Consider the following 22,595-nt stretch of genomic DNA (forward strand, 5'->3'; position numbering starts at 1 on the left):
TAGATTGGGAAATGCAAATTTTAAAGCTTAGGAAAAAATATAGATCAGTGGTATGATATTAGTATGTTGAATTATATGCAATAGGTCTAACTTTTCCTTTAGCTCCTTGCAACAAAATAACTTTAGCTTTTCAGGAATTTTGCCTTTCTCCTACTTCTGTAGAAATAAACATTCAGGGTAGAAATTAAAGTCAAGTTGACAGAACTATAAGTTCAAATAATACTGGAGGTCAGATATGTATAAGCATTTTTATTGGTTCCCTAATCTAAAAATATACCTTATTTTTTTAGTTCTACAAACATGTTGTACAGAGTGTTGAGAAATTCATTCAAAAGGTATGTAACTTGAACGTCTTGTATTAACATACAGATATAAACTAGAACTTAATGTAAATGAAATGAAATGTAACTGAAAAGAGATTTTTTTGTGGTTGTGTGTGTGTGTGTACGTGTCTTTTTTACACACACACACACACACACACATACACACACACATAAATATTTTGTGTGCATATAAAATTCAGTGGAATATCAGTCAAGCAAAAATTCCGGATAAAGATAGTCCTCTTGACTGGAAAATAAATTTATTGTTCTGAGCTGACGGTGTATGTAAGATAAAATTGTAGCATGAATGAGTATTGCTATTGTTTTTTAGACCAGTTATCTTCAGAATTGGGATTAATTCTGTCTGTGTGTTTATGTAGAGTTAAAGGGATACTGTCAACTTGAAAACTGTCAGTTGAAACAAAAAAGAGTTTCATGTATTACAACTTCCCTTGATTTTCTGCTAATATTTTCCATAGGTTTTAAAGTTTAGGAGGGGACAACTGTCATCATGTACTTTGGCTTGCATAACACAGGCCACAGAAATTCACTCAGTATTCCTGCATTGAATTCAGTAATTTGTGTTTGAACTAGAACTTTTAGAGAGACATGCAATCTTAATTTAAAGATTCCAAGTGCTGGAGAATTTACTACGTCTGTTGGTAAACTTTTCCAATGGTTAATTACCCTACTGTTCAAAATTTGCATCTTAGTCCCAGGTTGATTTTTTCTGTATGCAGATTTCTGTCCTTGGATCTTGTTATGCCTTTGTCTAAATCATGAGAACTTTGTAGTATAAAATATCTTCTGCCTGGATAGATATGCATTGTGATCAAATTACCTCTTAACTTTCTCTAATTATAAGGCATGTTTTCCAGACCGCAAGTCATTCTTGTGGCCTATACTAAATTTAACAAGGGTACTTTCAGTGCAGAATTAGAATGTCATTTGGGGAGTTAATGTGGCATAGATATCGGGCTTTAAATTCAAGCTCCACCTTATTCTGCACTCATGTCCTTATGTAAATGCTCCCTTAGATGTATAAGACCTTACATTGGCTGTATTAAAATGTTTATTTTTTCATTGCGTCCAGCTTACAAAGCAATCCAGCTGTCTCCTTATATCAGTGATGTTCTTGTCATTCATTACTACCCTAACTTCTGTGTCATTTGCAGACTTTATCAATGCTGATCTTATATTTTCTTCCAGATCGTTAATAGTTTATTGAATAACATTGCACTGAGAACCGCTACCTCCAGGATTTCAATTGAAATAACTCCCTTGATGATTCCCTATTAACAGTTGCATTTTGAGCTCCATCTCTGTTTTTAATGAATTTCATATGTACCATAGTCGTTTTGCGTAGTGCTAAATTTTAAATCAGAATATTGTGCACTACTAAGTCATACATCTTATAGAAGTCTAAAGAATATCACATCAGCAGTTACCAGATGTGTAGTCTTATCAACGTATTATATTACATTCATTTGAGGCGACCTATTTTGATTAAAGTCATCAGCCATTCCATTATTTTGCCTGAAATCCATGTCAGGCTAATTGTCCTATATTTACCAAGGAGATTCCCATTTACCTAAATAGTGGCACAGCTTTGGCTTTCTTCCAGTTCTCTGACTCCTCTTCTGCACTTTTCCAAGATTTGATAAAAATGTACTCAAATGTTCCAAAAGCTGCTCAGCCAACTCTTTTTTAAAATTCTTGGATGCAAGTTACCCAGACCTGATAACTTTATTAAAAAAAAAAAAGTGATTTTTAGTTGATACTGTTTAGCATCCTCCTTAGTTACTGTTTGAAAAGAGACTCTTTTGTCATTTTATTACATGAATTATTAGTAATTTATTTGTGGCAGAGCCTCCTCTCCGACCCCTTCTTTGTTCCTTCTTAACTGCCCACAATGGTTGTTGGAACATTCTTCCTTGCTTATGCAAGTTCTTCGAGTAGATGCAGATGTGTATTCCACTTAGGGATGTGCGCGCGCCCAGCACATGGGAGCTGGAAATTTTACCAAGCAGTAGAGAGTTGGCACTCCTCCATCGTGGCTCTGGCCCCTCTGCTGGCTGTGTGAGGCAGCCCTACTTCTTGTTCAGCCAATCGCTCAGGCAGACAAGTTTGTTTTCATTTTCAGGAGATAACGCTGCCCGCTTCTTGTTTACAATGTCACCTAAAAGTGAGAACAGACGTTTGCGTGCCATTGTTGTAGCTGGGGTCGCAAGATATTTATGTGCGAGATGCGCTCAAGATTCATATGTCCCTTCATGCTTCAGCCACCATTCCAGAGGACGTGCGTCCATGCTGATGATGAATTCTACTCGATAATGAGCCAAAGTACTGTGGACTGACACATATTCATTTTCATCATCTGAGTCAGATGCCACCAACAGAAGGTTGATTCTCTTCTTTTGGTGGTTCGGGTTCTATAGTTTCTGTATTAGAGTGTTGCTCTTTTAAGACTTCTGAAAACATGCTCCACACCCCGTCCCTCTCAGATTTTGGAAGGCACTTCAGATTCTTAAACTTTTGGTCTAGTGTTTTAGCTATCTTTAGAAATCTGATATTGGAACCTTCTTTCTGTTTTGTCATATCTGCATTGAAAGTGTTCTTAAATCAAACAATATATGCTGAGTCATCACCCGAGATTACCATAACACAAAATATGTGATAGAATGCGGGTAAAACCATGGAGCAGGAGACATGCAATTCTCCTCCAGGGAGTTAAGTCACTAATTTAATTAATGCAATTTTTTTAACTATCATCATCAGCATGGAAGCATGTCTTCCGGAATGCTGGTTGAAGGTGACCTTGTGAAAAAGTAGGCAGCATTATCTCCCGTAAATGTAAACAAACTTGTTTCTCATAACGATTGGCTGCACAGGAAGTAGGACTGAAAGGAGTTGCAAATGCGAAAGTTTTACATTGTTTTGTTTTTGAGTGCAGTTCTGTAACAAAAAAAAAAAATCTACATTTGGATGTTGCACTTTCATGATAAAGAGATTGCACAACTGTGCTAGAATGAGGTGAATTGAAAAATACTATTTCATTTGTCATTTTTACAGTGCAAATATTTGGAATGAAAAGTAATCTAAAGTGAGCACGGTACACTATGTATTCTGTATTGTAACTGAAATCAGTAAATTTGAAAACGTAGAAAAACATCCAAAATATTTAATAAATTCAAATTCATATTCTTTTGTTTAAAACTGCGATTAATTGGGATTAATTTTTAATCACAATTAATTTTTTTGAATTTATCACATGACTTAATTGTGATTAATTGACAACCATAGTTAGTTGTTGTGGTCTGTTCCACAGTGGTGCCCTCACTGGGATTTAAACATTGTCATCTGTGAGGAGAAGGAATCCCTATATGCTGTACCTGCTTTGTCTGAGTGAGAGCCACCTCAAAAAGCATTATTCGATCTGCAGATTGTTCAAGAAAAGAACTCTGGTGGTTCAGGATCTTTGCTTAAGTAGCACCTGCTTGAACAGGCCATTTTGTCTGGTCTGGTACCGAGGCCCCTAGCATGTCGAAGATCATGCTTGGGCTCTCTCAGGAGTCGTATCACTCCTCTCCTTCTCATTAGCTGGTTCCATTGGTATATGAGGAGGAAGAACCAGAACCAGTTTTAACAGGAACTTCCTCATCATCCCCAGACAAAAGCTGTCACCCTTTGTCATCGTCTTTGCTGGATGACTACCACTAAGGGGTTGTTGCAGGGGCTTGCTGTTGATTTATAAATCATGCTAGAGAAGGTTCAGGACCCTTCACATCGACTCCTGAGCATTTTGCAACCACAGGGACTGGTCACGGTGGCCCTCTCAATCACCTAGGCCATATTAGAACCAGTCAGAGCTGTTTGTGTCCCTATGCCAAAAAAGAGCCAAAAGATGCTATTTTGTGCTGGCCAAGGGTGTGGACTTCTTGTTTTCCCATTCTGCCCCTAATTAGTTAGTGGTACAAGTTGCTACGGAGAGAGCTCAGTCGCATTACTAAAAAGCTACTGTGGCAGATAAAGAATCAAAGAGACTAGACCTTCTGGGTAGTAAGGTTTTCTCCTCTGCAGACTTCAAATTTCGTATTGCTGATTACCAGGCCTTTATTTTAACCATTTTAACATCTGTGCTAGGCTTGTGACATTTAAGGATAAGCTACCTATGGAAGACTCAGTCCAATTCCAGTACTCTCTGGATGAGGGGAGTTTGGTAGCAAAGGTGGCTCTACAGGCTGTAGTAGATACCGCAGATACAGCATCCAGATCTTTAGCCACAGGACTGGACATGCGAAGGGGCTTGTGGCTTCAATCATTGGGCTTCCCTAGAGAGGTCCAAAATACTGTCCAAGACCTTCCCTTCGACGAGTCTAACCTTTTAAATAAAAAGATAGGTGAGTCTCTCTGTTCTCTAAAGGACGTGAGATACACTCTGCGGTCCCTGGGAATTTACACTCCAGCCCCATTCCCATTTATACTTTTTAAGACTAAACGTGTCAAGTTTTTTTTTAAACTGTTCTTCATAGATCGGGTTTCCTAAACCTTTAATTGTTTTTGTTGCTCTTCTCTGGATATATCCATGTATTTCCTAAAGTGTGGTGCCAAATTTGGACACAGTGCTCCCGCGGATGCCTCACTTGTATAGAGTAGAGCAGGACAGTTACTCCTGACTCTTTGGACTTGTCTACACTTAAAACACTGCAGCGGCACTGCTTCAATGAAGATACTACCTGTGCTGATGGGAGGGCTTTTTCTGTCAGAGTAGGTAATCTACCTCCCCAAAAGGCAGTAGCTAGGTCAATAGGAGAATTCTCCTGTCAACTCAGTGCTTTCTATGCCAGGGGTTAGGTCAGTATAATTGCATTATTCAGGGGTGTAGATTTTTCAGCCTCCCTCTTCCCCCCAGCAAGGTAGTTATACTGATCCAATTTCCTAGTGTAGGCAAGCCCTTGTTCACAATACTCCGGTGAATACATCTAAGAATGAAATCCTCCTTTTTTGCAATTGTATCACATTATTGACTCATTCAATTTGTCATCCTCTATAATCCTCCAGATCCTTTTTAGCAGTGCTGCCACTTAGCTATTTATCTCCCATTCTGTAGTAGAGCATTTAATTTTTATTTCCTAGGTGTAGTCCTTTGTGCTTGTCTTTACTGAATTTCATCTTGCTGATTTCAGACCAATTCTCTGTTTATGAAGGTCATTTTGAATTCTAATCCTGTCCCCCAAAGTGCTTGCAACCCCTCTCAGCTTGTCGTCATCCACAGGCTTTATAAACTTATGCTCCACTCCATTATCCAAGTCATTATTGAAAATATTGAATAGTACTGGACCCAGGAGTGACCCCAGCTGGATTTCACTACATATATCCTCCCAATTTGATTGCAAACCATTGATGATTACTATTTCAGTTCAGTTGTGCACCCATCTTATAGTAATTTCATCTAGATCATGTTTTCCTACTTTGCTTATGAGAATGTTATGTGGAACTGTATCAAAAGCATCACTAAAATCAAGATATATCACTTCTCCTGCTTCCTCCCTTATCCACTAGGCTAGTGGCCCTGTCAAAGAAGGAAATTAGGTTGGTTTGGAATGATTTGTTCTTGAAAAATACATGCTGGTTTTTCATAGTAACCCTATTATCTTCCAGGTGTTTACAAATTAATTATTTAATAATTTGTTCCAGTATCTTTTCAGGTGTTGAAGTTAGGCTGATTGGTTTTATAATTCCCTGGGTCCTCTCTGTTCCTCTTTTAAAAGACAGGTACTGTGATTGCCCTTTTTCCAATTTTCTGGGGCCTCACCAGCGCTTCTTGAGTTCTCAAAGATAATTGCTCGCAGTTCTGAGGTGACTTCAACTAGTCCCTTAAGTACCCTCGGATGAATTTCACTCACTTAAATACATCTAACTTACCAAAATATTCTTTAACTTGTTACTTCCATGTTTTGGCTTGTAGTCCTTATCCCTTGTTAATTAATTGTGTTGAATATCTGGTCACTGATAATCTTTTTTAGTGAAGATTGAAGGAAAATAGACATTAAACGTTTCCACTTCCTTGATGTCATCAATTTAGTGCTCTTTCCCCACTAACTATACCTAGACTCTCCTTGTTCTTTCTCATGCTCCTAACATACTTATAGAACCTGTTCTTATTGCTTTTTATGTCCCTTGCTAGGTGTATCTCATTTCGTGCCTTACCCTTTAAGAATTTGTCCCTACATGCTTGTGCATGCTGTTCTTTTGTACTCCTCCTTAGCAATTTGTCCATGTTTCTATTTTTCGTAGGATTCCATTTTGTTTTTCAGGTCACTAAGAGCTCATGATGAAGCCATGTTGACTTATTACTCTTTCTGTCTTTCCGTCGCATTGCGATAGTTTGCAGTAGTGCCTTTAATATTATCTCCTTGAGAAACTGCCAGCTCTCCTGAACTCCTTTACCCCTTAGATAATTAGTGCAAATGAGAAACCAGGAAAGAGCGAATGCTGAAGGATTTAGAGTTGAGATTGGGCAGCATATTAGATACATGAGTTACAACGTGCTATAAATATGTTTATGGACTGCATGAGCCAGGAAGGTAACAGTAGCTATACATACAGCTTCTGTGCAAACACTCCTGAAATACTGCTCATGAACATCATGACACGGGCATCATGTTGCTGATGATATTATTGAGTAGAGGGATTCCAGAGAAGAACAATGAAAGTGATAGAAGGCTGCAGGGGTTGAGATTTAAGGAAAGATTAGAAAATCTAAGCAATGACTGAAAAAATCCCCAAATATCTTGGTATTCAAGATGAGTATTCAAGGATGTAAACACCAAGGAAAGGAAGGAATTTTATGATGTCATATACTGGGTTATAAATTGGATAACATGAATGGAAAAATTAAGGTAAATATCCAGAAAAAGTCTTGATAATGAGTACTATTAGGTTGTGGACCACTTTACCTTGGGAAATGGTCGGATCAGCAGTAACTCGGGACTTTTAAAACTGGACTGTCCAAATTGCTAGGAAATGTATTATAGAGATACAGACTAGAAGATGTTTTCTGTCTCTTATTTCTGTGACTCTAGTGATACGAAAGTTACACTATTGTGTTTAAGATTCTGATTGCAACCAATACAAGATATATTTGAGAACATTTTATGAACTGCCTTAGGTTTCATTTATTTCTTAGGCCTGGTCTGCACACATAGTTGCACAAGTTTAAATTGTGTGTTTAAACTGATTTAGCTAAAGAAGCATAAATACCTGTGAGACTCTCTTAAATCAAGTTAAAAACCTGGTTCATATTGTTTTAGGTTGTATCAGTAAATGTACAGATGCAAGATGCACAAAGTTTTGAACCAGTTTAACTAAACATGTCTTTAAACTGATTTTAGTTAGAGAGGTTCAGCTTTGTGCATTCACAAGACCTTGGGAGTAATTTCTCCTGTGTAAAATTTTCTTTGTAACTAGGATTATATTTTGTGTGTCAGTGATTTTATAGGTATTATACCATTTGTATATACCATATATATATTTATGTACATACCATATACATTTATGGTGTGTGTGTGTATCTATATATATCTATATATATCTAGATATAGATATAGAGAAATATATATAGAATCATAGATTATTAGGGTTGGAAGGGACCTTAGAGGTCATCTAGTCCAACCCCCTGCTCAAAGCAGGACCAGTCCCCAACTAAATTTTCAAATGGCCCCCTCAAGGATCATTTGTATATACCATATATACTTAGGGGCTCCATGCCTACAGACGCTCCAGGTGATGTGGTGGTGGTGTTCGTCCATCGTTGTCGATGAAGACCTCAACAACTCATTTGTTCGATGACGGGGCTCTGTGCATCCGAAGATGACTGATCAGTCTGATTCGGGCATGGAACATCCTGTCACACATCGGGCAAACATGTGATGGCACTGTCGATGATGTGCGGCCAGCTCTGAACTTGCACAGCTCACGCTTTCTTTCAGCCTCAGCAGTACACCTCGCCTCAAAGGTATTACTGCCTGTGTGAATGAGGCTGTGCCATGCTGGACGGTTCAGTGCGAGGGTTTCCCATGTGGCAGTGTTGATTTCGAGGGACTTCAGGGAGGTCTTCAGCGTGTCCTTGAACCGCTTGTTTTTTCCTCCATGGGAGCGCTTTCCCTGGGTGAATTCTCCGTAGAAGAACTGTTTAGGAATGCGCTCGTCTGACATTTTCACGACATGTTTGGCCCATCTGGTCTGGGCTCTCATCAGCAGTGTGTGAACTGACGGCAGACTGGCTCTGGTAAGGACGTCAGTATCAGACATTTTGTCCTGCCATCTGATTTTTAGAAGCTTTCGCAGACAGGAAATGTGGAAGTGATTGAGCCTTCGTGCATGATTCTGATAGACAGTCCACGTCTCGCAGGCGTACAGCAGAGTTGGAAGCACCACTGCTCAGCAGACCTTCAGCTTCGTTGGTAGGCTGATCTCTCGACGTTCCCAGACGTTGGAGCGCGATCAGCCAAATGCAGAGCTGGCTTTAGCAGTTCTGCAGTTTACTTCATCATCAATTGACACTGCTCGGGTACTGCCCAGGTACGTGAAGTGGTCCACTGCCTGAAGTCTCTGTCCATTTACGGTGATGGACGGTTTTGAGTGCGGAGCGTGGGGAGCTGGCTGGTGCATGACCTCAGTCTTCTTGATGTTAATGGTGAGACCGAAGTTGTTGCATACAGATGAAAACTTGCCCGTACTAGCTTGCATTTCTGGCTCTGTACTAACATTCAGAGCACAAACATCGGCAAAGAGAAAGTCTCGAAGTACAGTTTCCTTTGCCTTGGTGATGGCACGCAGTCGCCTCAGATTGAATAGTTTCCAGTCAGTTCTGTACTTCAGGCCTGCTCCTTCAGTGCAGTGTTGAAAGGCATCAGTCAGAGTGGCAGAGAATATCATGCTGAACAAAATGGGTGCTAAAACACACTGTTGCTTGACACCATTGGTGACTGGGAAGGCCTCAGATGTTTCACCGTCATCCAGGACACGAGCCATCATACCGTGATGAAATTGATGTACCATCCATATCAATCTGTCTGGACAGCTGAATTTCGACATGATCCTCCACAGGCCCTGGCGACTTGACAGAGTCAAATGCTTTTGTGAGGTCCACAAAAGTTGTGTAGAGTTCACGATTCTGCTCTTGACATTTCTCCTGTAGCTGACGCGCAGCGAAGATCATGTCAATAGTCCCACGTCCCTTGCGGAAGCTGCACTGTGATTTTCGCAGTAAGCCCTGCTCCAAGTGAGTGATCAGTTGGTTCAACAGAACCCGTGCAAGAACTTTCCCCGCTGTAGAGAGCAGCGATATTCCACGATGATTGTCGCATACCTGGTGATTGCCCTTCCTCTTATAGAGGTGCATGATGGACATGTCTCTAAATTCCTGTGGAATGGATCCCTGCTTCCAGAAGGACTGAAATAGCTCAGTGAGTTTCCGCAGCAGCACAGATCCACCGACTTTGTGCACCTCTGCTGGTATGGCATCTGATCCTGGGGCTTTGCCACTTAACAGCTGGTTGATGGCTTTCTTCACTTCGTCCTCTTCTGGTGAAGCATCCATGGAGTCATTGACTGCAACCTGGGGCATCCTGTCAATGACCTCATCATTGATGCCTGAGGGGCAGTTGAGAACTGCTTCAAAATGTTCAGCCCATCTCTGGAGAATCTACGTCTTCTCTGTAAGGAGCACAGTGCTATCAGAGTTCAGGAGGGGAAAGCTTCCAGAAGACTGTGGACCATAGAGTGTGTTGAGGACTTTATAAAACTGCTTATAGTCATTCCTGTCCACATACGCCTGGATTTCATCTGCTTTGGCACTCAGCCGCAAGTCTCGCATTTTGCGCAGTCGGTTCTGTACTGTTCTGTGAGTGTTGATAAAGGCGGTCTTCTTTGCTGCTGAGGATGGATCGTTCTGATATGCATGATGCAGGCGGTGCTTCTCAGCAAGTAAGGCCTGGATTTCTGCATCATTTTCGTCAAACCAGTCTTGCCGCCTGCATGTAGAGGGCCCCAATACCTTTGATGCAGCTGTATGGGCAGTGTTGCAGAATCGCTCTGTCTTTCTCAGCGTCATCCTCAATACGAAGATCAGCAAGCTCGGTCTCTAGGTTTTCCGCTAGATTTTCAGTGAGGCCGCTGTTCTTCAGCTTCGACATGTTGATCCTTTTGAGAGCCTTACAGCCTTCTGGTCGTCTCTTCGGCATGATACAGAGCTTCATTTTGGATACTATGAGCCTGTGATCCGTCCAACAGCTTTTGTAACCCTGACATCTTGTCTGTCCCTTCTCCTAATGATGACATAGTTGATCAGATGCCAGTGCTTGGAATGGAGATACATCCACGAAGTCCTGTTACGGGTAGGGAAGACCGTATTTGTGATCAGAAGGTCATGTGCTTTCCCATTCCATTTTTCCCAATGACTCCTTCCCAGGCTGTGGCATCGCATCTTCTGGGTTGGTCATTGTGGGAGCGTATGCGCTGATCAGAGTAGCTTGTTTTCCTTTTTGAAGCGGAAGCTGCATTATCATGAGTCGGTCATTCATACCCTTGGGGGGACTGGCAAGTTTCTGAACAAGATGATTCTTGATGGCGAAGCCAACTCCAGATTCGCGATGCTCATCACTGCTGCGGCCACTCCAGAAGAATGGATAGCCTCCGCCTGACTTCGACAGCTGTCCTTCATTAGCAAGGCGAGTTTCGCTAAGTGCTGTAATGTCAATGTTGTAGCATGTGAGCTCTTTGGCGACAAGTGCTGTTCTTCTCTCTGGTCTGTCTTCTGTGATGTTGTCCAGTAGCATGCACACATTCCATGTGATAATGGTGATCGGTGTCACTCTAAGTTTTGTTTTTGTTTGACCGCTTTTGTGGGATCCTTGCCAGCTGCGGTATGCTGGCCAGGTAAGGTGAAGCAGGCAATGTTTAGGGCACCTTTTCTAGCCCCCTCCTTATTCTACAGAGGTGAGCAGTGCAATCCTGAATAGGGCTGCTCAGCCGCTCAAGAAGACGCCAAGCTCCGCTGCTGCTTCGGTCAGTGAGGAATGACCATTATATCTGAGCCGCCTGTGTGCAGGTCTGTGGCTACAGCTCCCAGTATATCCACACCTGCTGCTTCGTCGCTCACCCATTGCCACAGAACTTGATATGATGTGATATGATACGATGTTGAGACTTGCGCGTGAATTGGATTAAACTGAGGGAGAGTTGTCACTCTCTCTTCCCAGTTCCTATCTATATCCAGTGGCAAGACAAGAGTCGAGACGACTGGAGATAGGGCAGGGCGCAGTGAATGACCAGGATGCCTACGTGTCTTGTCATGCTCTTGAGAGTTCTACAACGCTTGCTGTCACCGCCTTCCTGACCGTTGAACCAGGTTTCCTCAGTTAGCTGGATCCAGCCTTCGCATGCAATGGGTAGACAGGCCCTAACTCACTGAGGGTCACAGACTTATCGGCTATCCTCACCTGGTTTAGCCCGCCAGTCAAGACCGTTTCCAGGGTGTGGCCGCTGTCGCATGCTGACAGCTACTTGGAGCCACAGGTGAGAGCTAGGTGTCAAGTGGGGACCAAAGTGGATGAGCTACTCCTAGGAGTACAACTGCTCCCGCATCAGAGGTACTACCCCTCCCTGACAACCCCATACACCCCAAACGGTGTTACGCTCCAGGTAAACAAAACGACAATGTATTAGATATTCAATTCAGCGATTCCATAGAGCAGGGGTCAGCAACCTTTCAGAAGTGGTGTGCCAAGTCTTCATTTATTCACAGTAATTTAAGATTTCGTGTGCCAGTAATACATTTTACCTTTACAGGGCTATCAAATGGAACCCCAGACCGGCAGCAGGCTGAGCGGACCAGCGGCTGGGACCCCAAGCTGGCAGCAGGCTGAGCCACTCAGTCCCTGCCAGTCTGCGGTTCCATCTGCCGGCCCTTGCCAGCAGGGTTCTTGGCTGCCAGCTCCGCTCAGCCTGCTGCTGGCCCAGGGTTCCATCCACCCAGGCAGGCAGCGGTCTCAGCGGGACCAGTGATGGGGACATCAGGCTGGCAGCAGCATGCCACAGTAAATCAGCTTGCATGCTGCCTTTGGCCAACCCCTGTCATAGAGCTTAAAATAATCAAATTTTGGTGTAGTCCCATTTATAAGCTGACCCTTGCTCTTTGATGCGTGATTTTTTTTACCAAAAATATTTGGCTTATGAACAGGTATATATAGAAAGTTTCAAATTTTCCCAAAGTTTTAAAACAGGCACAATTGGTGTCTTCTCAAGTAAACAAACGTATGAGTGTTAGAGACAGAAATAGTTAATGATTTTCTATTTCAGATGAAGGTTTGTCATATTGCTTACGGGGTCTTAAAATGAGCCAGAGTTTTGAGTGAGTATTAAGAAAGAAAAAAAAATATAGAAACTTGCTAACACCAAGCCCCAACTCCCTTTGTTGAAATTCTTTCTGCCTGATCACTAGTGCAGTGCTTTTTATCTGACCAGGGTACAGTAGCATTACATTTCAAAACTATACGCTCTTCCTTGTTTTAGTTTAAAATTGCCAGACTGATTATAAGTCCCGGTTTTTTGAATGATGTGAAATTTGATATTCAGCATGATTCATATAGATACTAGGAGCTGAAAATTTCAGTGAGGCTGTAATAATTGAAATGGCTTCAGATTTATCATGTATGTATACAATGCAAACTCAGATAAAATGTATTTTTAAAAAATAGTATATATATTTAAAGTCTTATTGTTATGATATTGATATCCATAGAACTTTGACTAATTAAAAATTATTGTGCACCATCACAAGCATTTACTTGTATTGGTAAGTCAATTTATAAAATGTAAGGAGTGGAAAAATCTAGTCATTTGAGATTTTGTTGATATTTTCTGTCCTTGGGCTCTTAACTGCATGATTTTGTTCTTTTTCAATTATACATTATTTTTAAACTATCTTCTTTGTATAGTGCAAACCAGAATACAAGGTGCCTGGTCTCTATGTCATTGACTCTATTGTGCGACAGTCCCGGCATCAGTTTGGGCAAGAGAAGGATGTGTTTGCTCCTAGATTCAGCAATAATATCATCAGCACTTTCCAGAATTTATACCGTTGTCCTGGGGATGACAAGGTATGTCTTGTTTCTTCTGAAACAATTATTAGAATTTCATATTTTCAAAGAAAATTAAAAAGGTTTGACAACATTAGTGTTTTATTGTAGCAGACCTAATTGTAATCCTTATAATTTCTTCTTAAGACTAGTAAAAAAAAAAATAAATCTGAAAGCATATCTGGTCTGAGGGAGAACGATATCCAGTTAGATCCAGGGGTACCTCTACCTAGGGTGCTTGTGAAGAGAGACAGTTGGTTGAAATGAGGTATCTATATGAGAAGAGAGGGCAAGATCTATGTAGAAGTGTACTGGAAAGGAATGTCCCCTCACCTATTGTGAGGAAGTGGATGGGAAGTTTCTATAAGATGTATGAGAGGAGGTGATTGGATATGTATTCTCAAGTAGGGCCAACACATTTTAGTTCAGAATTGGAAGAGAGAACACTTTCCAAATTTATCCATATCCATATCTGAAAACATTGTATTGGTAAAATTAGTATAGTCTTGAAATGCATAGAATTGTGAATTATATGAAATACCTTGGAAAGAAAGTACCACTTTTATTTGTGGCGGAATCCTTATGCCTATTTTATGTCTGGCAGAGCTGAGTGGGAGATGGTTAAGTTGTTCTAAGGTACCTTTCCAGTCCTTTTGATTGTTAGGGCAGTGAGGGACTGAACAGTTTTCACTTTCACTGTATGGAACAGTTCTTTTGGGGCCATTCCAGCGATCCAGGGTCACTGCCAGAACGTCCCAACACAGGCGGGAGGTAGGAAAAAGTAACAGGAGGCACAGTCAGCTCTACCCCAGCCAAGGAGTCTTCCACACTTGTATAGGTGTTGATTAAAAATGCATTTCGTGTATGCTCAATAGAACGTTGACAAATCAAAAGCAGTTTTCCTGGGAACAAACAAAAGCGTTCAGTGAAGGCTATTTCTGTACCAGATTCAACTTTCTATCTCCTGAAATTTCTGTGCTAGAGTTGTTCATGAGAAGGCTGGGAGAACATGGTTTTATAACATGGAAAATTATTCTTTTCCCCTCTTCCCTCACTCCCAACTCCAAGTCACATTGTTTTTTAAAAGTTGCTAAATGTAGTTTTGTTCAGACTTTCAAAAAAATCACCTTTGGGAAGACTTAAAACACAGAAAATTTCAGCATATAATTGAAGGTTTTGGAGAGCTAAGAGCAACTCAAAACAGATTTTGGATGAAAGCACCTTTTGTAAGCTTAAATTGATTTAAAATGAGCTAGTTAAATTGACATCACAATTCTCTGTATGAATTTGCCGAGACTATGGTTTCATAGTTTCTTGCAGCGTACTAAAGGAAACTGACATCTAAGTCCAAAGTTCATCTATATTACTGCAATACTGTATAATTATTGTAATTTGATGTGGAAGGTCTTCCAGATTAATACTACTTCATCAACAAAATTACATTTTAAAAATAGTCTCTACCATAACTTAGACACACAGTTTTGGGCTCTTTCTTCTGTCTCAGCAGCAGTAGGTAACTGTCATTATTCCGAGTTGTGCACATTTCGGTGGATCCAAATGATGCTGGTGCTCAGAGGTAGATAAATTTGAGCCATGTTTAATATGTGCTTGTATTAAAATGCTAGGAGGGGAGGAAAGATTTCTAGTTTTTAAGTGTCAATGACTCTTAAATTATTCCCTTAAGATAATTTTCTAGTGTTATCCTCCAAGAATAAGAGTACAGAATTTGGAGAAGCCAAACCAATACTTTTCTAGTATGCTTCTAAATATGCAAGCGTTTCTACCTTCATAAATTGGCAGTATCAAACATGATAGTCGTCATATAATTTTCTAGCTTTAATCCTTTTGTTGTCCTATTTTTCCTTTAGAGTAAAATTGTTAGAGTGCTAAATTTGTGGCAGAAGAATAATGTATTCAAGAGTGAAATTATTCAGCCTCTCCTGGATATGGCAGCAGGAATTCCTCCTCCAGTTGTGACTCCAGTCTTGCCCAGTACAACAGCTGCTATGAGCAACAATACGCCAGGTAAAGGAAAATGGGATATAAGTCTCTCAGTGAATTGGAAAGATTGCTTCAACATTTGGAACAGAATTTTCTGTTTGGCTATCGTCATTTGTCAACTTGACATGCTTGAAATTGGACCAAAATTTTCGCTAGTCTCCAGGCAAGTGTTAAAACGAAATTGAATGGTTTGAAGGACGAAAGTTGATCATCTAATAACTAACCAGCATGTAGATCAGGGAAGTACCAGAAATAGAAAGTGGCCATGCCAGATGCATTTATTTCCCAACCACACATTTTTTGTTTAATTGTAATATGTAGTTTGCATTGATTTAAATCAGAGCAGTTTAAATTACAGATTTAAATCAAGATTTAAATAATCAAGCAATAAATCTTGATTTAAATAATTTCAATTTTGTTTTGTATTTGTACTTTTAAGTTATTTTCCTAAAGGAGAGTTGATTCTCATTAAAGTGTTGAATTGCAATATAATATACACTTTACCCTAAAATTGGAACATTTTTTTGCTAACCAGAAGGATCCAGTGTATCTATACACATTTATTTAAACATTTTATATAGCTTAACTTACATTTAGTCATATTCTTAGTTTTTACATTTTTTTATTATATTAGAAAATGGTGAACAGTGCATTTTCTTGTTTACTGGATGATTGATTTTTGTGATTTGTGTCAACTCTATTTGGATGGAATTTGGAATTAAAAATGCACAAAAACAGCATTGTAATGTAATTTCTTAAATAAAACCATTTTAAATGTGGTGGATACATACGAAAAAAATTCATCAAAATATGTTTTGCATTTAAAACAATTGATTTATAAATCAAAAGAAGTATTATTTGTAGTTAGTGAGTTAAACTGATTTGTTTCTGGTCACCATGTCCTTCAAGACTTTAGAACTAGCAGATCTCATTCTTTCATACCTAGTTTCTATTCATAGATTGGAAGAGGAAAGCAAACTTTCCTGTTTTTTCAGCTTCCATTCAGTTTCTTAACTTTCAATGAACTAGTCATTGAACTGAACTAGTTGAATAAACTGAAATGAAGAAAATATTCTCTCTTCTCCTGCAAAAAAGGCTTCTGCTGTCAAAATTTGGTTTAGCACTTCTACAAACTCTAGTTCCAGGTACTTAGCCAGTGACTTCCACTTCAGTATTTTACTTTCTTAAAAACTTAAGCAGTACAGGTTTGTTGCCAAGTATTAATTTTGTAATTTGATTTAAATTGTAATAGGTTATTGTAAATATAGATTTTATCATAGGTTGTCATTTCAAATTTAATTTTAAATAGGTGTATTGAAAAAAAATATTAAAATTTAAGAAATCCAATTTAAATAAAAAAAATCAATGTTTATTTTTTTCAATAAATTTTTTTTATCCACCCTGGTTTATCCAGTAAGAAATGGTTTTATAGTTTCAGATACAAATAATGGATCAGTGAAAAATCATAAAGGGGGGGAAAAAAGTCATTAAGTATTGGTGCCATAAATGTGTGAGAATCTCTTATTGAGGATCATTGTCTTACATTTACTTCAAGCAAAATTTGTATTTCTGTTTGCTGGACATATGATCATACTTAACATAATCTAAGGAATTACCTTCACATTGCCTATAATCAGGGAGTTTGATTTCTTCTGTTTGTGTAGACTTAATCAGACTAATATACATGAAATAATTTAAATGTGCACTATTTATGTAGAAAATCCAAAATATAGATAAACTTGTTTATATCCATTAATTTGTGTGTGTGTGTATATGTGCGTATAGTTTTATTATGTGAACTAGGTAAGCACTTTGCATGAGCTTCATGTCTCTTGTGTGCATTTTTTTATATTCGTATTCTTTTTACTGCATTAAACTGCTGGTATCATCACTTATTACCGTACTAACACTTTATGAAATCTGATGTGGATTATTTTTTAAAACATTATTTCTGTAGTTTGGATTTGGCATTGTTCAGCACTTGCCTTCACTTCTGAGTTACAGGAAGGAGGGCGTGTTGCTCTGACTTCTGAATTAATCAGAACTATAGCATGGAACCAATCAGCAAAATCCCAGCCTGGGAACTCTACCTTTTGACTCAGAAATATTCGTCCCCGAAGAAATTTGGATAGGAGAAAGACAAAACAGAGGAGACTCTCACCCCAGGAGTCTGACAGCTGTGGGTGGAAATTATGAGTAAAGTAGGCAGGCCCAGCCCGGGGATGAGCAGGGAGAGTACAGCAAGATTGCAGGTTACTGGACATCTTCATTATAGTTACCTGTGGAGCATATGTCTCTCTTCCCTGAAGTTTTATCTTGCAGCAGGCCAGGAGCTGCTTCCATCTCTAGGGCCAACATCTCTCCAAAGCTAGAGTTGTTCACCTGTTTCCTCTTCTAGCAATTTCTCTATTTGTATGAATATTTTAAATATTTTAAAATTTATCATCTGTACTGTAGTCTACAGTGAAGACAACTGAGTCTTTTGCATAGCTGAATATTTGCCCAAGTGTGAAACCTACCTCTTCTGTGATGTCTACAGATCACTATCTTATGATACTGGTTTGGCCAATAGTGATATGTGATTTCTGCTTTTCTGTTTAACTCTTTTATTTTATTGCTGCCTTATCCCCTCAACCTACCCTCACCCCATTTGTCTGTTTATGTTCACTTGCTGTGTCTTGTCTGACATGTTGATTGTGAACTCTCTTTCTTAAGTTGGGATTTTCTATTTTGTTATGTATCTGCTCAGCACCTAGCAGAATGGGACTCTTGAGCTTTGATAACACAAGAGCATTTCTATAGAAGAAACATTTTTAACTACAGTTTTATAATTTATACTATATCTTTAAAGTGACTTAGTCCAAGGCAATTTTTAACATCAAAATTGACTGTTCCTCATCTTTCCTGATGACATTCATCTTGTAGTGCTACTAAGTTTAAAATAGTATTAAGGATTGTTCATTGGTCCAGTAGTATTTTGGAGCATGGTAGTGACTATTGAACATTTTCACCTGTATTTTCAAACATGGCCATCCCTGTAGTTACCAGAAGTCATTACCATCTGATGACTAAAAATGAATTTGAAGCCAGTTCAGCTCTCCCTCAGTTCCCCTAAAACACAAGAGAAGTTCTCCATAATAGAGGAGACTCCCTCCAAATTTCAGATCACAATGAACACTACCACATTTTGCTTTCAGTGGCATTCTTGTTGGCAGTCCCAGCAGACAGGCCAACAGTAGAATGTGTCATGAGACTCAGTTACAGGTATTTCCACCAATTTAGGCACACTGGTGGGGAAGTTTGCATTACTCCTGCCATGCTGTGCTGTTCTGTGGATAAAGGAATTGATGGTTTCCATGGATGTTGATGTGGCACTTATCCAGAGCACTATATTTCGTACAAAAACATTTTTTTTAAATTACAAACCCATCTTTCATTTCAGACATTTAAAAATTGCTACATAGAAGTGTAACCTCTGTGACTTCTACAGTTCAAAAATTGTTTTATGCAGTTGGTCTATAATGTAAAATAAACTGCCATATTCAGTGTGACTCTGAATTGCAGTTTAAATTTTACTGCTGTACTTTATGTATATAAAAAATAGTATGTTAACAGCACTTAGCTCTACCTTGTTTTCCCTCTTTCAGGAACTCCTGTGACCCCTGTTACTCCAGCCAATGTGGTACAAAGTTTACCTGATCCGTGGGTGTCTCAAATTGCTAATACAGATACACTTGCTGCTGTTGCACAAATCTTACAGAGTCCCCAAGGCCAACAGGTAAATACTTTTTGTAGGTAATTAGACTTTTGTACTGTATGTAGTCTACAGTGTTTGTATATGACAGATGCACTTGAGAGTATTTATCAGTGTTGTTAATCTGTTTTTAAAAATTTGTCCTCTGTATAACCAGTTTGTAGAGATCATTCTCCAGAGATAAGTTTGAAGCAACATTTAACAATTTTTTTTTCCTTTTTGAAATTCTCTTGGTTCACTGAATGTATACAAGAAGGTGACATTAGATACCAGAAAAAGATTCACTGCAGGCCATACAGTGCATGGTATTTACGGTGTTACAGAGGGAGCCTTCTAGGATATCTTCAGTGAATCGGGAAGTAACAAAATATTTTTAATTTGGGGAGTGAGGAATGCCTTAAATGATAGTTAAAACTTATTTCTATGCTGAATACATCCTGTAAGTTAAAACACGTCTCTTTATGTAGTAGAGGATACTCAGCATAGAAGTCTGATTACCTCAATTCTAATTTTTCTTTTGCCTTTCACCTTTAAATATTCTGTTTACTTTCATTCTCAGGATATTCAGGAAGTTATCAGTATCCTTAATATGATTCTTGGTCTACATTTTCAAAAGTGACTGAATTTGGGTACCTCAGTGTATGAATGCCGAGCTTGATACATCTTAGGTACCTGATGCTGTTCTCTGAAAATCAGGCCATGTCAACATTCCATAAATTGGACACTGAAAATCAGTAGCCCTTTTGAAAATGTAGGCCCTCATCTTCAGGTAATAATGGCATACACTGCTACTCTGGCAGTCCCTATTATCCCAATTTGAGTAGGCTGCAGTGATGGCCTTGTATATAGGAGATGTTCAGTTGGGACACTAAAAATATCCCACCCAAATTAGTGAGTAGGGACTGCCATAGTATCAAGCACCAGTCCTGATGCTGCCATCTCAAAGGCTAAAAGTGCAACCATTTTGCTGTGTTCCGATAAGCTGTGCCATCTGTAACTGGCCAGAAGTCTGAGGCGGAATATTTTTTGTCTGGTCATGACTCAGGGAAATTGACAATGGGAACTTGAGTGAGGTGGAGAGCCTGTCAAGAGAGGTGGGGCAAAAAGGTAATATGGAATAGAGGAAAGTAGGATTTGGTAGGGGTGGTGTCCTAGAGAACGAGAGATGTCAAGTGAGAATGGGGAGGTGTGGAGTAGGAATTGTATGAAAGCTCAAAGATTGCTGGCCAGAGGATATTTAAAAAAAAAAAGGAAAGAAGAAACAACAACAAAGGAGAAAAACTAAAGATTATGCAGACCAGAAGAGAGTTAATCTTTAAAAGATGGCAGAAGGTACAGAAATAGCTTGTGGATCAAAAGATAAGAGAAAGGAAAAATGGGACGCAGTCGGAGTATGGCAATATATATTGAAGATAACATTAATATATAGAGGAAGGGAAAATGAGGTCTTGGGTAGTTAGATGATTCCCTCTTTCACATTTTAGGACTGTATTTTGTGGATGAGAGAGGAGAATGTGTGACTCCGTTTATGGTGGCACATATGGGATGGGTAAAATGAGAGTGTAGAAATAAATAGTAAAAGGAGAGAGAGATGGTACCCAGGAGGAGTATAGAGACAGGCAGGATGGCAACCAATCATCCAAGATTTTCCCATTCTAGGGCTTCCTCCTCAGATTCTTCAGTTTGATTCCTGCCTCACTCAAAGCAACACACAAGAAGTTGACATCAAATGGTGTCTAGACATGTGCATAGTCTCTTAAACACACACATGCAGAAAAGAGAACACATCAGCTGTATCCCTTGCAGTCGGTTCTTTCCCCTGAGTGCCTTAAGAAATTTTCTGCTCTGATTGAACAAAGCCTCCTCCCTGTTAGTGGAATAAAGCAGTGGCAGAAGTGCTTTGTGGCCTATGACAAAGTCAGCTGCCAAATTTCACTAAAAGGGGAGACAAACTCGTTTTCAGCGGCAGAGGCTCTCTACAAAGTATTAGTGGAGCAAGGCATCAGTTCATGAAATTTTGTGAGGTTATATAGACTTCCTAGTGGCACTTAGTAACAAAGGGTCACCATCTTCAGGAAGGATGACACCAGGGAGAAAGAATCTGACTATCCCACTCATCAGCTTGAACCTTTAGCCGGCTGAAGGTTGAACCCTAAGGAAAACTGAGGCTTACAAACTAAGTTCACTAGGAGTAAGATGTTTGACAAAAACCTTTTGTATGAAGTCTAAGATAGTTGAGATTCCAGTTCATCCAGCTGGGAAAAACCCTCTGTCCTGCATTATGTAGGAGAAAATTCCCACATCAGAATTAAGGTGAGAGAAATCAAAAAGGGGTGCTCTGGCCTCCTGAGGTCAGTACGGGCTGGACCGCTCAAACAGAGATGCCCAACCCCTTCAGGGTTACTGAACAAGATCTAGAGACTTTAGGTTACTGGGGTCTTATCTCATGAAAGTATTGAAGCACCTGCACCTTCTAGTCTGAGGTTATCTTGGTGAGAGCCTCGTTCCATATGAGTGAGCTTCTTTCCCCTTTGCACTAGCAAGGTAGGTAGGTACTATCTGAGGGGAGCTTCTTCACTCGGTAGATTTGTAGTTCTTTGCCCTGAAAGCACTTTTCAGGTAGTAGTAATTTTATTTCGGAAGACTCTTCATGTTTTCCTGTAGTCCTCCATATTTAGAATTCTGTAGTGGTACATCTATCATAGATTTTTTTCAAAAGTCACAGCTTCTTTTCACCTAAATATGACACCTCCCTTCAGAGTTTGTCCCAATCTTAAACCAGGAACAGACATTTTTGACACACCTTGGATCTCAGGAAGGTCCTCATAGTGTACTTAGTCTAGAAACCTTCAGAGAAACAGAATCCCATGTATCATCCTCTTTTACAGCTCAAGATATCTTGTTATATTATGGCCAAATGATTAAAATCCGGTTTCCAGGAGATTTATAAGATTGTGGAAGTTCCTTGTCCATTGAGATTTGTACCCATCCCAGCAGAGTCATGGACATCTGGGCTGCAGAGGGAAGGCGTCAATAGAAAATATTTGCAGATTTTCCTGTACTTCTTGTTTTTTAAACTGCTTATTGTCTGTTTAATGTGCAGATGCTGCCCTTAGCTGCAGAGTGTTTGGACCACTTCGGTCAGGAGAGTTGATGGAGTCCTTTAGGGTTCTTGTTCCTCTTATTACCCATCTTGGGCCTTCAGGCTCCCTCTTCTGAGTCAACCATGAGTCTCCTGTTCTCCCTTCCTAGAGTGTTTTCTCATAGAATACTGCTGTACAGAACCCAGTATCTGTCCTGTCACAAGATGAGCCACAAAAAGACAAATTACATTCCCATTTACTGGCTAATTTACCTTTTGTGGCTTGGTTGAGA

At 39.6% G+C, this 22,595-nt stretch overlaps 1 protein-coding gene across 6 annotated transcripts in view; it reads left to right on the plus strand.

Annotated features, from left to right (window-relative positions):
- SCAF8 (SR-related CTD associated factor 8) overlaps positions 1–22,595 on the plus strand; it is a 240,754-nt gene that overhangs the window by 29,501 nt on the left and 188,658 nt on the right. For all 6 annotated transcript variants that reach the window (XM_030556629.1, XM_030556628.1, XM_030556627.1 and 3 more), the window contains exons 3-6: positions 291–335; positions 13,325–13,486; positions 15,334–15,490; positions 19,114–19,244. In XM_030556629.1, coding sequence (XP_030412489.1) covers positions 291–335; positions 13,325–13,486; positions 15,334–15,490; positions 19,114–19,244 — 495 coding nt within the window. The remainder of the gene's footprint in view (positions 1–290; positions 336–13,324; positions 13,487–15,333; positions 15,491–19,113; positions 19,245–22,595) is intronic.

This window comes from Gopherus evgoodei, chromosome 3, assembly GCF_007399415.2.
Source record: "Gopherus evgoodei ecotype Sinaloan lineage chromosome 3, rGopEvg1_v1.p, whole genome shotgun sequence".
Taxonomy (NCBI): Eukaryota; Metazoa; Chordata; order Testudines; family Testudinidae; genus Gopherus; species Gopherus evgoodei.